General features: G+C 50.8%; 1 protein-coding gene across 3 annotated transcripts; it reads right to left on the bottom strand.

The window, feature by feature from the left end:
* On the bottom strand, nt 75–14,958 carry F9 (coagulation factor IX). Of its 3 annotated transcripts, none has more exons than XM_021406606.1 (8): nt 13,053–14,958; nt 10,749–10,936; nt 10,416–10,440; nt 8,250–8,363; nt 6,535–6,663; nt 4,633–4,871; nt 3,123–3,240; nt 75–1,012 (listed from the first exon to the last, which is right to left on the bottom strand). In XM_021406606.1, the coding sequence occupies exons 1-8, from the start codon at nt 13,117–13,119 to the stop codon at nt 465–467; spliced, it is 1,428 nt and encodes a 475-aa protein (XP_021262281.1). In that variant the 5' UTR covers nt 13,120–14,958; the 3' UTR covers nt 75–464. The 3 variants fall into 3 exon arrangements, 2 of the variants coding, with proteins under 2 accessions (XP_021262281.1, XP_021262282.1); XM_021406607.1 differs by having other exon boundaries at nt 10,749–10,912; XR_002441657.1 differs by lacking the exons at nt 3,123–3,240; nt 4,633–4,871; nt 6,535–6,663; ... (2 more) ...; nt 10,749–10,936; nt 13,053–14,958 and adding an exon at nt 1,229–1,661 and having other exon boundaries at nt 923–1,012.

Below are 15,068 nucleotides of genomic sequence, written 5' to 3'. Positions count from 1 at the left end.
AAGACACCTCTGCTATCCTTCTGAAAAAAAATTCTCAGTGTTGGTTTTATTTCATTTCTTTGGAACAAATATAGCATTCACACACACACACGTTTTGATTTTAAAATGAGCGGTGACAGAGGATCCCATCGGCCTCTTGCTGGATGTGGTGGCAGTGAGATGGGAGAGGCACCTCGGCGCTGCATGGGGACCATGCCCTCCCATGGTGCTGGTGTGGGGAAGGGGGTTGTGGTGGGCAGCCATGGGCACGTGGGGGTTTGGGGACATACCCCGTGCTGGTGCATGCAGGAGTGCAGTCACGGGTAATTAGAATGGCTTTTTATTTCCGTATTGCCACATTTACACTGGGTTCTCTTCCAAGAGCAGAAATTAGTTCATACAGAAATGATTATTAAAACAGTGATTTCTGAGGCAGTTTCTGCGGCCTCCCCCTAGCCAGTCCATCTAGCATCACGTCGCCTCAGTTAGGTGAGCCTCGTGCTTTCCTTGATCCACTTCACGTACTTGGCAACCTTGGTGTAGATGCCGTACTTGCCCGGCTTGGCGCACTCCTCGCCCCAGCTGGTGACCCCGGTCAGAAACCAGGTTTCCCCAATGCTGTTGGTGTAGGGCCCGCCGCTGTCCCCCCCGCAGGTGTCCTTCCCCCCAGCCGTGTAGCCGGCGCAGAACATGCTCTGCAGGATGGTGGTGGAGGTGCTCTTCAGGCAGGTCACCCGGTCCACGAAGGGCACGGTGAGCACCTGCAGGATGATGGCGGAGCGGCCGCGGTACAGCATGCTGCCCCAGCCGCTCACCGTGCCCGGCCCGTTGCTCAGCAGGTTGTTGGTGAAGTCCCGGCTGCCGATGCAGATGGGGGTGACGTAGCTGTTGAAGGTGAGCGGCTGGTCCAGCTCCAGGAGGGCGATGTCGTTGTGGTGCTTGTTCCTGGTGCGGTTGTAGGTGGGGTAAGGAAGGATTTTAACCACCTGCCGCCGCTGCTCTGTGTGGTCGTCCTCCTTCGTGTTGTATTCACCTGTGGAGATGAACGTGTGGGCCTGCTGACAGCCATGTCCTCCCAGTGCCATCTCAGTGCTCCCACAGCCCCAGTGCCCGGCCTGGGGGCCCTCAGGTGGCACCGCCTCCCCAGCCCCTGCAGCCAGCAGTGTGACCCCGGGCCCCCGGCAGCCCAGTGAGCACACGTCCCCTCCGCACGTGGCAGCCATCACCACAGCACCTCAGAAATACAGACCGAGCGACCGCGGTCCAGAGGGCTCTGTCAAAGCGTGTGGCAACTGAGCACCCTCACCGGGATGCTGCTCCAGCACCAACGGGGAAAGCCTCGAGAATTACAGATCTGCATTAAAAAGCCCTGCCCGTTCGCTGCCTGCCCCTCTGCAGAATGCTGAGCAGGGCAGGACAGGCTGCAGGGGCAGCACCGGCCCCGCGGGTCCCAGGGCCCAGCTGCCGGCCATTTCAGGGCTCTGCCTGCAGCTGGTCGGCTCCCTCCTACCCCGTGTGACAACAGGTGGAGGGAAAGGAAACGCTGCGGGACTTGGTGGGGACACCCGCAGCTGAGCCGAGCTCCTGCCTCACCCGTGGCCTGGTGATGCTGAGGGCTGAGAGCAGGATGGCTTTTCTCAGCCCGAGAGGCACGGAGCGCGTTTAACCCCTGCTGCGGCATTTCCCCGTGCTCTGCTGTGATCTCCACAACATCCGATCTCCTCTAAGCGACGTCTGCAGCAGCCCTGGCCGTGCCCTGTGCCCGTGTGTGCCTGCGAGGAGCGACAGGACCCGGCTGAGAGGTGAGGCCGCGCCCCGGGCCGCGCCGTGCTGAGCCTGGCTGAGGTGGGGCTGGTGGCTGAGCTGCCGCTCTCATTGCTAAGGGTTGTGGGTTTTTTTTTTGCTGCAGCAGCAGCAGTGTGAGTGTCAGCTTCTTTGCAGGCTGCGTTTCCACAGTGTAAATGCAAGAAGTGGGGGAGAGTTTGAGAGGGTTTTACTTGTGCTACAGCTGCTTGCTATTGCTGAGGATCTGTAAATATGCTTCAGTGATGAAGGCAAAGAGGCAAAGAATTGGGGCTGGGACTGCTTCTTCCACCCTCTGTGGGCCTCCCAGGATGCTATAAACAAAGCTGAACATTTAGCATGAATGGAGGTGAAGGATTCACATGTTACCCGTGCACCGTGCACGGTGTGAGTACAAATCCAGCAGTTCCTGAAGCCCTGCAAAATCATGTTTTGCTCACTTGACTTGCTACCTGCCCCAAATCCTGCCCTGGAAACGGAGCAGTGCTGCAGGGCGGTGTGCAGGCAGCGCATGGGGAGCTGGCTGACAGCAGAGCTGGGAAGGGGAGGGAGCTCAGTGTGCAGATGCAGCGAACGCAAAACATCTGTCTGGGGGAAACGTGCTTTTCTGGGGAAAAGCATTGCGTTGAGAATTGTGTAGTTCCCCGTGTTTGCGGGTGCAGTGCTGGGCTTTGTGCCTGAAGGCAGGTGGGGAAATAAAAGAGCTGTGTGCAAGCTGCAAGCCTCCTGTTGCCTGCACGGGGCAGGGGTTTGGTCCCACAGCACGAGCACCGCGGTGCAGCACAGCTCACAGCACTCAGCCGGGGCTCAGCTGTGCTGCTGCAGAAGGTGAAGATGCAGAGGGAGCCCTCTTGATAAGCCAATTTCTGTAGATATGAAATCATCGTTTCAAGGCTCAGGTGAAACCTCATTTTTGTCAGTAATACAAGAAAGTGCGATTCTTCCCTGCCTCCTCTGAACATTGCCTGTAGCTGTTACCAGCTCCATCAGCGTGCTTCCTGCACTGGGTAATCACACTGGAGGGAAACAAGTAATTTGGGGAAGATGACTCTGCCATAGCTGTGAAACATGGCACTGCACCGCTTGCCAAAGCCCTGCGCTGAATGATCAGCAGGCAGCCTGGAACAGCTGGGTACCAGGGGTGAGGGGAAATACCATTTGTCAAGCAGAGATAAATTAGTTTTGTGAAGCTGCAGCACCCCGTGCCGCGCAGCCGGGCCCTGCTGCCTCCCTGAGCTCCCACGCAGCCTGCTGGAGGGCCACGCTGCCTTCGGGGTGATCTCCTGCAGTTGGGTTGGGCGCTGGCATCACCGAGCGGCGGTGCCACCCGCAGTGCTCACCTGCCACAGCCGTGACGTTGTCCCCTGGCTCCAGGCAGTGCGCTGCTGTCACCACCCATTTCTCGTTGATAATGGACCCTCCGCAGAAGCCCAAACCTCTGCTGTCCACCAGGTGAACCTGCGGGAGCAGAAGGAAACTGCAGCTGTGGGGTTTGTGCCAAGAGGGAGATGCAAGGCTTGGGTTTGGCTGTAGGACGAGTTGTGTTAAATCACACGGAGCCAGCGCTGCCTCAGCTGTGCCAGGAGCTGCTCCCTGCGTGTCCCTGTGCCTCCACCCCGGTTTGTCCAGCGCTGTTTGCACACTGCTGGTGCCGTGCTGCACTTGTTCCTGTCTGACCCCTGCTCCAGGCTGGGGGTCAGACAGCCCCAGCATAGGGTTCTGTTTTTGGATGGTGTCCTGTGTGGAGCCTGGAGTTGGAGTCAGTGATTCTTATGGGTCCCTTCCAGCTCAGGGTATTCTATGATAAACGCCAGTTTAGCACAGAGTTTCCTAAATGCGCTTCTATACACACCTTATAAAAGTGCTTTTCAGTGAACAGAGAAACTGGGGGCAAGGTGCTAAGTGCCTGTATCATACGAGCACCCGGTGCCCTCCCACTCAGGGGGCACGAGCCAGGACATCCCTCGCACTAAAACTTCTAATTAAATCCATCAGCCGACTTGTTGGCCTGTACTGAAAAGATGGATTTCCTTTCCGTTTCACCCATTTTGTCCCTCCCACCCGGCACGGCATCCTGCCAGGCTGCCTCCTGCCCTCCCTGCAGCCGCCGGACCTGCTCTGGCAGCGGCAGCCCCCGCTCGGCCGTCCCCAGCCGCCAGCCACGGGATGGCAGCACCGCTCCCTGCTCGCCGCTGCGGGCTGCCTAGGGCCCTTTCCTGAGCCCTGCAGCCACCCCGAGCCCTGGGCAGCGCACAGCATCCCTGCTGCCTGACCCTGCGGGCTGGGCACCCTCACCTGCCAGATGACCAAAGGGCGAGCAAACTAATTCGGGAGGGTTGTGCCTGGCGAGGTGGAGGTCCTTGTGAGCACAGCCAGCCTCGGGGGGCTCAGAGCACGTGAATATGCTTTCACTGTGGGTGCTGATTTCTTAGGTTTAGATTTCTGGTGCTCCTCCTGGCTGACCCGCGTGAATGGGCCCTATGGGTCATTGTCACAACCAGCGCTGGTCTGTGCCAGGACTTGCAAGAGACCAGAGCCAGAATATTACACTGAAAAGATATTTCCCATATGTTCAGAAAGGCTTCACCAGAAATGGAGCTGCATCGCTCTTTGCAAAGCTTGCTGAAGCCGCTCTGACTCCTAGCTGTTTGCCGGGACGGACTCCCAGTCAGAAGTTTTGCTGCTGTGACATAAAACCACGTGCGGAGAGAAGCTGTATTCCTATGAATTCCTATGAGATCTCTTGCTGAAGTAGCCTCAGAGGCAGGTTTCAGCGTGATGGAAGGTGAGCGCGGGTGCAGAGGGAGCTAGCGGCAGTGACTGCCGGGGGCACGCGGGAGCAGCCCCTACCTGCCAGGGCAGCTGGCCCTTCACGCTGTCGTATCCCCCGACCACCCGGGTGTCGTTCTTGGTTATCGGCACAATCTTGGCGGGGGCGGTGGGGGGGGGCGGCTCGGTGATGTCGAGCGCTTCGTCGTGAGCGTCGTCCTCGTCGTTGGCGGTGATGTTCCAGCGCTCAATGGTGTTTTCGGTGCGGGTGACCTTTCCCCTCATCTCGGGAGCCGTGATCCTCCCGCAGGGATATGGCACTGGAGGAGAAGTGGACAAGGTTATGCCCGGCAGTGCAATCACTCTGAACGTCACAGCAAGGGAAGGAGCAGGTGAGGAGATGCCTGTAAATGAACTGATCGGGGCCCAGAGCATCCATGCAGACAATACGCAGGAGCGACAAAAGCAGAACGGGTTTTGGATGTGAATTGTGAACTGCTTTTATAAAGAAGGAACCTTGCAAGAGAGAGGACACGCTGGACAGGGCGGCACAGCTGCGCCTTTATTTAGCAGAACGCTGGGGTGCGTGCCTGGGAGCTGTGCGCCGGGCAGCCCGGCTGTTGGCTGACATTTCTGCAGCAAGTTGCTCCAGAACAATGCATGTCCAGCTGGGAGAGGGCAGGAAATAATATCTGCCAATTGTACAGATCATCCTGCTTGGCACCAAGGTGAGGAAAACATTAATAAACTCATGCTTGAGTTTAGATTTTCCTGTTAATGAAGACCTCATCTGTAGGCTCATTTCAGCTGAGCTCTTCCCATTTCTCTCCTACACAGTGTGTGCCGAATTCCTGCTGATAGTGGCAGTCAAAACAGTAAATAGCATCAGGCATTGTCTTTCATCTGAAAGGCTTTTGACAGCGCTGTGCAAACAAACATTAGTGTAAAATCAGATGTGAGCGTGGCCTACAGAGATTTCACATTTGCTTCAAAAGTCCATGTTAGGAGTAGGGCTCCAATGGGTGCTTGGTGAGGGAAAGCACCATCAGGAGGCTGGGCTGGGAATGAAGGCCTCAGAGCAAAGAAATGTTAAGCTTTTGCAAGAAGGGCAGTTACCCAATCTGAAAGATGATCTTCTTATTAACAGAAACTTTCTGGTCCAAAGAACGTATCTCCATTAGCAGAAAGCATAGAAAGTATCTCAGGCTGAGTCTGATTGCTGAAAGCCAGCCCTTCAGTTCAACCCCTTCCTGTGCAGGCACCCGCCTGCCAGCCAGGTGGCATATCAGCTACGCTCATGTGTTGGAAATATGATGGTACCAAACCTTACATTGAGTTTAAATGACGTTTTCCTCTAACTAGTCTCCTCCTTCCTCTGCCAGGTGTGTTTGGCTCAATGAACTTGCTGTGTTGGGTTGGGATTGAATGAGCTGGTGTAGTTATAGCTGTTGTAACAGCCTGGGATTGGGGAAAACTCAGGGAATATGATTTACAGGATGAAAGATTATCTGTTGTCCTGTAATAGCCCAGAGCATCCTGGGTGGAGGATCAGTAACGAAGTAGTAGCTATTGGAAGAACTTGTGAGCTAGCTCTGGCTGAATGGACACCCATGTACATACTGGTATAGCCAAGCATAATAGTTATGTCTCCAAAAAAATTACTGATCCATATCTGGAAATACAAGATGTGCCTTTGTGAGCAGCCTTCTGGAACGGGCATTTGCCTTGTGTGTGAAGTTTCGACACCTAAACTCCTCTCCATGCACGTAGGCTAAAAAAAGGATGCTTAGACCATGTCTTTCAAGGGCAGCCTCACATCTGCCATTTGGAAAGTGCAGCGTCAGGCTCCTTACATCTGCTAAGCAAGAGAACAAGGTTGGCTTCCAACAGGGTATCTCATTTCTCCGAGATGCATGTATTTAAACCCAGGAGAAGACCTTGGAAACGTTAACCCAACTCTCTTAAAACACGTTAAGGTTTAACCTGCAGGTTTACAGGACTTTCCATCCTCATGAAGCTTGTAGCCGCTGGCGCAGGAGCACACAGCCTTGTGCGGCGGGTCGTGCCTGCAGAAGTGCTCGCAGCCCCCGTTTTTCGAGGCACAAGTGGAGTCTGAAAGAAATGAAAATGAGATGCAGAAAGCTCTTTGACATGGCCCTGGTGAGAGCTGTAGGGACCTGAGCCTTTGGGCTCAGCCTGTGGCTGCCTACAGCTTTTGCAGGCTGTGCCGAAGGGTGCTCGGTCACAAAGAGAGCGTCCTCTTGCAAATCCTGTCCTTGTTCATAGTGAGGGAGTGCTGAGCACCTCTTTGGGATGGCAGAGTGAGGAAATGGCCATGAGGTCCTACAAGAAGTGCTGCTGAGCCCCAGCACAGTCCTGCCTCCAGCAATCCCCATAAACCAGTCCCGGTGCAATCAGAGCCGCTCAGCCCTGCAGAGCTGTCCAAAATTTGGCAGCCTGACCCCAAAGGACTGCTGCAAATATTTGGTTATGAGCCACGTGATTTCCCCACCATTGCGCTCCCCTCCAACCCCCATGCTTACGGAAATCCAGCCATGGTGCAGGTGCCAGCAGAGAGCACCGTGTGCCCCGTGGGTGCCCCAGGAAAGCTTTGCCTCGGGATTACTGCTGGGCTCTGCATTTGAAACCACATGCTCTTCCTGACACACCGAGAGATCGGTGCAGCCTGGGGTGGGTGGAGGACCCATTTCAGTGGCACTGCTTTCAGCATCTGTAGGGCAGCCGTGGCTCGGCGAGCATCCCAGTGCACGGCGGGTGCCTTCTCCCACCCCACCCCTCCTTGCCATGGGACCACCATCCCTCGGAGGTGGAAATCCGCTCATCTGCAGGCACCCTTTTAATTCTCAGTGAGTTTTCAAATCGCTTCACAGCAGATTAACTCCACTCCTACCTCCTCAAGGACACCTCCCTTCCTGTAGCCATTTTAATGCCATCATTTACTATTTTTACAGAGATCCTTTTCACGCCTCACTTCGGGCGCTATTTTTGTTTCTGTCTCGCTTCCATGAGAAATCTGCAGTGAGACTATTTAAATTTGATGCAGCTTTGAAATGCTCTTTTTAACGTACGCTCCTCTCTTGCCAGAGCAGAAGCACAACTAGAAAGAGAATCTTTTATTAGTGCAGTGAGTCTAGCACATTATGCGAGTCGCACAGCCTCTGATTATATTATAAATATAAGAGCTGAATATCCCTCTTGCCTAAGTTATCAGCTGTTTGGTTTTCATAGACTCCTCAACCCATCAGGAAAATATTTGCCTTTTGTTTGCCTTTAGAATCAAGGTTGCTGGTGATAATTAGGATTATGATTTCTGCAGGGTGCCATTGTGGGGAGGTTGTGTAGTCCTGCCCCATCAGTACCTGGCATGAGGGTGGAAAGGAGTGAGAGCACAGGGGCTGCCCTGGTCTGAGTGAGCCCCGTGTAAGAGCATCTCAGTGCTCAGTGGGTCTCTGCAGGAGATGGCAGAGGAGGGAGACATCTGCTCCTAAACACCAAAGCACGTCCCCTGGTGGTCCTGCTGCTAGCAGGCTAAATTAGCACATTCATACGATGTCTTGCAGCGAGGCACAGTGTGTCTGACACAGCCCTCGTGTAGGATGAAAATCGTTATGCCCACTTTAATCAGATGGGATTTCAAAGAAGGCAGAACAACCCCAAGACATGCCCTTTGTACGTACCTATCTCGCAGTTCCTGCCTCCGTACCCAGGTGGGCACATGCACTCATAGGAGCTTACTCCGTCCTTGCAAGAGGCTCCGTTTTTGCATGGGTTGGAGTTGCATTGATCTCCATCTTTGAGAGAAGACAGGAGAATTAACGAACATCAGCGTCCACCTCAGCTGGTGGTGGCCAAGCACTCTGTGCAAGCCTGCTGTTAATGACAAGCAGGAGGCTGCAAGCCTTCCATCTCAGAAATGGAAAATAAGTTCAACTCTGGTGCACAAGTGCACAACAGGCAACACCAGCACTGTGGGGACATTAGCAGCAGTGCTTAATCCAAAGGCCCGATTATATACGCTGTCTCCTATTGGGTTCTGGTTTTTTTTCATCTCACTAACGTGATGTCTCAGCAGGATCTCACATCTTGGCTTGGTTGCACAGCTGAAGTTCGAAGACTTGTGTCATCGAGAGTGGTTGGGTTTTTACTCATCTGAATTTGTTTGAACACTGCTGTCCCTCTGCGTGCTGGGTCTGGAGATGTTTTTAAATACTAAGGCTGTGAGCCTATGCCATTGCTTTCTTTCAAAATATTTCACTACTATTAGCAGGTCTAGATTTTTCTTAGTGTGCCAAGGCTTTTATTCACATTGCCTGCATTTGAGAAACTGAGGAATAGAAATGCCTGATATTGCAAAGTTCACGGTCTGGAGTAAAAAGCAACATTAAATCACAGGGAAAGGCACTTTGAAATGGCGATGTGATGGCAGCAAGGAAGGGGCATGTCCTCCTGCATTTGTATCCTACCAGTAAGCCTGGCTGTTAATGATGCCTTGAGGAAGGTGTTGGAATGCAGAAGGCAGCTTGCAAACAGGGACAGAATGGGGTTGTCTTCTAAAGGCATGATGTTGGGGTTGGTACAGATGGTTTGGATGGGATGGGACGGTTGCTGCTGCTGCCTGGTGAGGGCAAGCGGGGTTTGGTAGCCCAGGTGTGAGCTCCTGTAAGCTGAGCAGTAGGGCAGGTCTCTGGATGAAGAGATGGTGTTCATTATTTTTGGGGGGAGAATTGGTTCCAGTGACATGGAAACAAATGCAGTCTTGAGTTTCATCAGTTGGTTTTTGTAGCGGAAATGCTAAGTCACGGCTTGAAGCAGTGATTGAACACCTGGTGGGAAGGCAGGGCCAACCCAGGGGAGCACAGGTGCATGCAATGAACCTGAGTGACTGGAAGGGGTGGAGCCAGGATCCACCCCTTCCCAGACCTCATTTAAGGGTTGGCAGTGGAGGAAAGGGAATCCTGGTGGAGGTCCCTGCATACCTTGGGCCTTCTGAAGGTAAGCAGCTTCTTTCCTTTATTCCTGTGACTGTTGTGTTTGAGTAAATCCTTACTTGCTGTAGCTTGGGACCTTGCTGCTCTGCTATTGTTGTGCTTTCCATTGTGTTACAGTTTTTCAGAGGGCAGTCCTACGATGCAGATGTAACTTCCAAATAATCTGAATTATTTAAGGCTAGAAATGTTCTGGGTGCTTTGCCAGTCTGCAAAGCAGTTCAATTATCAAAATGTACTTAAAATCTGTTTCAGATGTTTTAGTGGACACTGAAATCTTTTTGGTAAGGAAAAGGAAGAAAGCGATGCTGGGGGGGAAAAAAAATAGTGGAGAAGCAAAGCTTTGGGACCACTGGTGTAAATTACAAACAGCTGTTTGCTGTGACCACGTTGAGACTCTACTTATCATGGCATTTCCAGGGATTCACACTGAGTCTGTATAAGGTTGTGTTGTATCTGGAGATCTCTGCAGGAGAACAGAGCATTTACTTGGTGGGGTGTTATCTCTTGCTGTCTTGTTCTGCTCTGTGCTGCAGCTGAAACCAGAAGCCCAGAAGGTGACCTGGGCTTGCTGGATGCAGCAGTCTGTGTGAACTATTTTTTCTGTGAGATTTGTGCAGTCTGTTCCAAGAAACCCTGCTTGTATATAGAAAAGGCAAGTAATTTTTTTCCTTGCCTTTCTTATACAAAGGGGATAGGCACAGGCTGAGTGACCACAGCGTTTAGGGTGCATCTCTCATCAACACAGTGATAAAACAATTCCTGAATGCTGAAAAACATTTCTTTCCATAAGCATCTGCTGCTTATGGTCTGAGAGATGAATATTATGCGTGTGAATGTGAAGAAAGCAGCTCTTACCAATGTATATTTTCCAAAATTCCATCTGCAAAGGAAAAAAAGAAATTCCCTTGGTTTCTAGTTCCTGGGCTAACGGGGTGGCTCCAAAGCTAAAGCCAAAGGCTTGGAGGGAAACAACCACCTCAGTAATCCCAGTGGTGAGCACCCAACCCCCATAGAGTTTCCCCAGCCCGACAGATGGATCGTGAACCAAGTGGCAATGTGTGCTGCACCTGGCTCCTGCACAGCCCCCCTTGCTCTTCAGTCCTCCTCTCTCTGTGCTTCTCCCCAGCACTCCATGCAGGTGAGGCTGAGAGGAAGGGTTTGGGCTGTTTTTGCAGCTGTGGTACTCACCGTTTTCTCTGTGTTCTCAAACACTTCTCGGGCTTCTTCAAAGCTGCATTTTTCTTCTATGCATTCTCTCTCGAGGTTCCCAGGAATGAACTCTTCCAGCCTGTTTGAATTGGCTCGCCTTGTCCTGCTCAGAACTGCGTTCGCCTCTTTGTTCTCGATAAAGACTGCAATTGGAAAAGAAAGCCGGGCTGCAGAGGGGGTGTGGGGTGGGCAGCAGGGCTCTGCTCTCCCAGAAAGCCCTTCTCACAAGTTCATCATCCCCTATGGCCGGAGATGTTTCGGGAGCATTATTGCTTACTTGAGGCTTCTTTGGTGTCTAACTTAACTGCAATCCAGTGAACCAGCAGTCCTAGCAGCTGACAGGCAAAACTGATGGCAAGAGGGTAATTAGGAGCACTGAAGTTTCACAGAAGGTGTGAATACCTCCTGTCACAGATGCTGAAACTGGAATAAGCTATTCAAGAATGGAAAAACCAAAGGCTTTCTCATGCTGCTGCTTAGAGACAACTTGTCTGAACAGAGAAATTGAGGCGAGGTGGTGTGAGGACCCCTGGCCCTAGGTGCAGAGGGGATGTCCAGGTTGCCACCAGCCTTCCAGCAGTGGTCACCTGGTGACATGGTCCCATTGTGGTGCTACCACGTGTGCTCTCCCAGCTGGCTCTGACCTTGCTCCTGAGGTTGGCGGAGGCATTTCTGTCTCTCTATGTCAGACGTTATACTAATTGTTTTTGCAAGGATTTTAATCGCTATAAAGCAAGCTTGCACCTCTGCCTTCCTCATGCTTTCAGTTAAAAAGGAGGGGAGTCCATTAAAATCCTGACGTTTATCTACTGCCAAACAATTAGATGTTGATGGGTAAAGAACTCTGGCTTGGTTTAAACACTGCAGCTCCCATGGGCTGTCCAGTCCTCTCCCATCTGCAAGATTGGGGTTTATATGTGGGACATGAAAGTCACTGGAGGAGACTCTTCCTTCTGGCATGTGCCACAACCTCTGGCATGAACCCAAGCTGGGCTGAAAAGGCTGGATTGAGGGAGATGGAGCAGCCTTCATTGGTTTTGTAGCTCTGTTGGGCTCTCTGTGAGGTTAGTGCCTAGGGAGCCAGACATGGGCACAGCTGCATGCCACCAATTGTGGCTGCATTTAATTAGATCTGCTCCTTCATTTCTTCATGGTGGAACGTGCCAGGCATCTGCCATAGTTAACCCTTTTAATGGAGAGATCTTGTTTTAATGAAAACAACCTCACCTCCATCAGACCCATCTAGACTTTCTTGATGCTTACTAATCCCACATGCTGCTTTATAGGCAGAACTTGATTTCAACTGAAAGTGGTAGTACCATGGGGTCATGTGCGGTGTGCCCACCCTGGCTGGACATGATCCTCACACCAAGCATATGGTCACGTATGGCTTAGCAACTTCTAAATCAGTTCCTGAAAGAGTAAGGGGGGGGTCTTTGGGCTGGGGATGAGGCCTGTCCTGCCACCTGAGTATTAAATTTTCAAGGAAATACACCTGGGTGGATGGTGGCACTAATATGCCATGGACTCTGCCCACTTCCCATTGCTAAGCAAACACTTTGGAAAAGTAATTTTTTCTTCTTTTTCCTCTTTTTTTTTAACCTGTTACATTCAGTGCTTTAATAAAAGAAGAAAGGCCTTGCACCAGCCAAGTACTCGCACTGGAAGTGAACCAGCTGCTGCTGGAACTGTTGCTGCTACAGATCAATCATGCAGCAGCCTGCATTACTATGTGTGATTACCCACATCCATCAACTATTCTATCTTGTCTGCAATTTTGGCTGCCTCTTACAGTCTTAGTTAAATTCATGCTGGGTTTGGCTTTAAACATTTCCCACTGTGGCAAGCCCAGTGACTGTTTTATGGATGTGAGTGCTGTATTCCAGGAAAAAGTGATGGCACGCAGAGGCTGTGGATGTCACTCCACCAGTGCCATGTTCCCTGCATTTCCTTTTGCGTGTGGGTGCATGTTCTAAGTGGCTGAATCAGGCTCTGGAAGATTGAAAGCTGTACAAATTCAAGAAAAAAATCCCATTCTTAAAATTAATCCCTGTGAAACTTTCTGCATTAAATCAGCATAAAAGCTATTATTTTTTTTTTCTTGAAAAAAGAGCCAGAGCTTCAAATAGAGGAGCTCTGAAATGCTGCGGTCCTGCTGACCCCTTGTCTCTCATGAGACAGCACAAGTTGTCCCGGTGTCAAGTGGCCACCGGCCCCATTAGCTGTGCCAATAACCCCCACCCCCTGGAGCAGATGACTTCCTAGGCTTTTAAATGGACCCACCTGTACTTTCGGCACCAAGGAAAGCTTCCAGAAGACAAAAGGAGAGTATGAGGGGGATTTTTGCCATCTTCCTCCCACTGCCCAAACCTGGGAACAAATTGTTCAGGTGGTGGAGCTCAGTCAATAGTTCCAAAGTGCAAACTCCTGTTTATTTGCTCTGGGTAACCCTTTAATTTAAGGTCCCCAGATGTGCCATTGCTGAGCCCTGAAATGGCTGCATGGGTGTTACTCTAGGGGGTACATCCATGCTCAAGAAACCTATTAGGTAGCTGCAGCCTTCGGTGTCATCTCCTGCCCTGTAGGATGTTGCTGCCAGGTTTGGAGGTTGAGCAAGGCACAAGAATACATTAACCCAGCCCCAGTAACCTCTTGGAAGCACTGGATTTCCCGTTCCTGTCCAGATGATATTTGCCACATAAAATCCATGGTAGCACTTGGAAAACCTTCAGCGGAGCACGCGTTTCCAAAAAAGCCAGCACAGATTCACTTGGAGATGACCCTACAAGTGCTGTCACTGGCGCAGGGAGAGTGAGCAGACTTCTGGCTGCAGGTTCACCGGCTGCTCCTGCTTCAAACTGACCAAAAATAAGGTTTCCATCCAAAACCTTTAACATTTAATGGTGGATTACTTATAACTCTTAAGAACCGTTTCTTCCCTTCTGACTTTCCCTTAATGTGAAGAACTATTTCAAGGTGAGGAATTTCTTTTGGGAAAATATTGGATACTGTAAAAAAATGAAGCATTCATTGCTGGAAAGGTCAAAACGAATGCACACAAGCCTCCCCCCTCCTCTCTTTCCTTGTGGAGTCATAGGGAAAGCGAGCTGACATCACTCAGCTCTGGGGAGGGCTTGTGGGCTTTATGCCAATGACCTGCTCCTCAAAACCTGCTTCCCAACTGCAGCTTGTCCCGTGCACAGTGTAGAACTGATGTCCAGCATTGCACCCGTGCACGATGGAGGCTAGCAGGCTCTGGCAGCTTTTTAAAGCGTCAGGGCTGCAAGAGGAGCTGGCAGCTCTCGCTAGTTCCCAGCAAAGCAAGATGGATATTGTGCTATTGTCAGTGCAAGAGAATCCCATGGTGCGTTTCACAGCACCACGAGCGCTCCCAGCCAGGCTGGCTGCTTTGATGGGAAGCAGTGTGCTGTGCTGGATGTGCTGTATCTCGCGGGCTGGAGAGCTATCAGTTGCTTTGAGGCTACAGCAACCCTTGGGTAGTTGTGAGTGTTTGCTTGAGCTTGTGAAACATCAATTCTGTGCCATCAGTCCAAAAATGTAGAAATGTTCCTTTGTGCAGCAAATGTGAGGGACATTTGTGGTTGCATGGAGTTACTTTTGTATGCAGAAAGGAGTGTCAGCTGTAGGTGAATAGGAGATGCTGAATTTGAGCTACAGCTTTGTGAGATCTGTGCTGCCTAGGTAGAAAAAAAATCCTGTATTTTTCTTTCCTTGAGTAAACAAAAGGTCCCCAAACCAATAATTCATCTTGTTTCCTCTTGCTCCACTTGAAATGATCTTTATTCATCACTGACAGTAGCTTTTGTTATCAAATTTCTGTGGCAGATAAATGAGTTTGGATGAGGTAATGTGTTACTGATGTAAATTGAGTGCAAAGTGAAGAAGGTAACAATCATCTCTCATTTTCTGTGCATAAGAAAATGCAAATGGGAGAAAATAAATTGAGCTAAAATGCTGAAACAATGCGTCTCCTATCAATAAAGAAGAGTGTAGAGAATGGCCTGCCATAACAAAGGATAATTGAAATCTCATTACTGTAAATATTTTACTTCAGAACATAGGTCGGTCAAATAATTTTTGGTTTATTGTGCATATTTCACGTGTAATACTATTTGCAACATTATGGCTAATTAATCTCCACAGAAAATGCTCACATCATTAGAATAAACAAGGCTATTAACACAAATAATTTCTATTGCTTACTACTGTTGCTGTCAACTTCTGGGGCACTGAATTGAAAGCTAAGTGTTTTATTTATTTTGAAACCAAAATCCCCAG

The sequence above is a fragment of the Numida meleagris genome, chromosome 8 (genome assembly GCF_002078875.1).
Source record: "Numida meleagris isolate 19003 breed g44 Domestic line chromosome 8, NumMel1.0, whole genome shotgun sequence".
Lineage (NCBI taxonomy): Eukaryota > Metazoa > Chordata > Aves > Galliformes > Numididae > Numida > Numida meleagris.
Note: the sequence above shows the minus strand (reverse complement) of the source record. Positions and strands in the feature narration are given on the sequence as shown.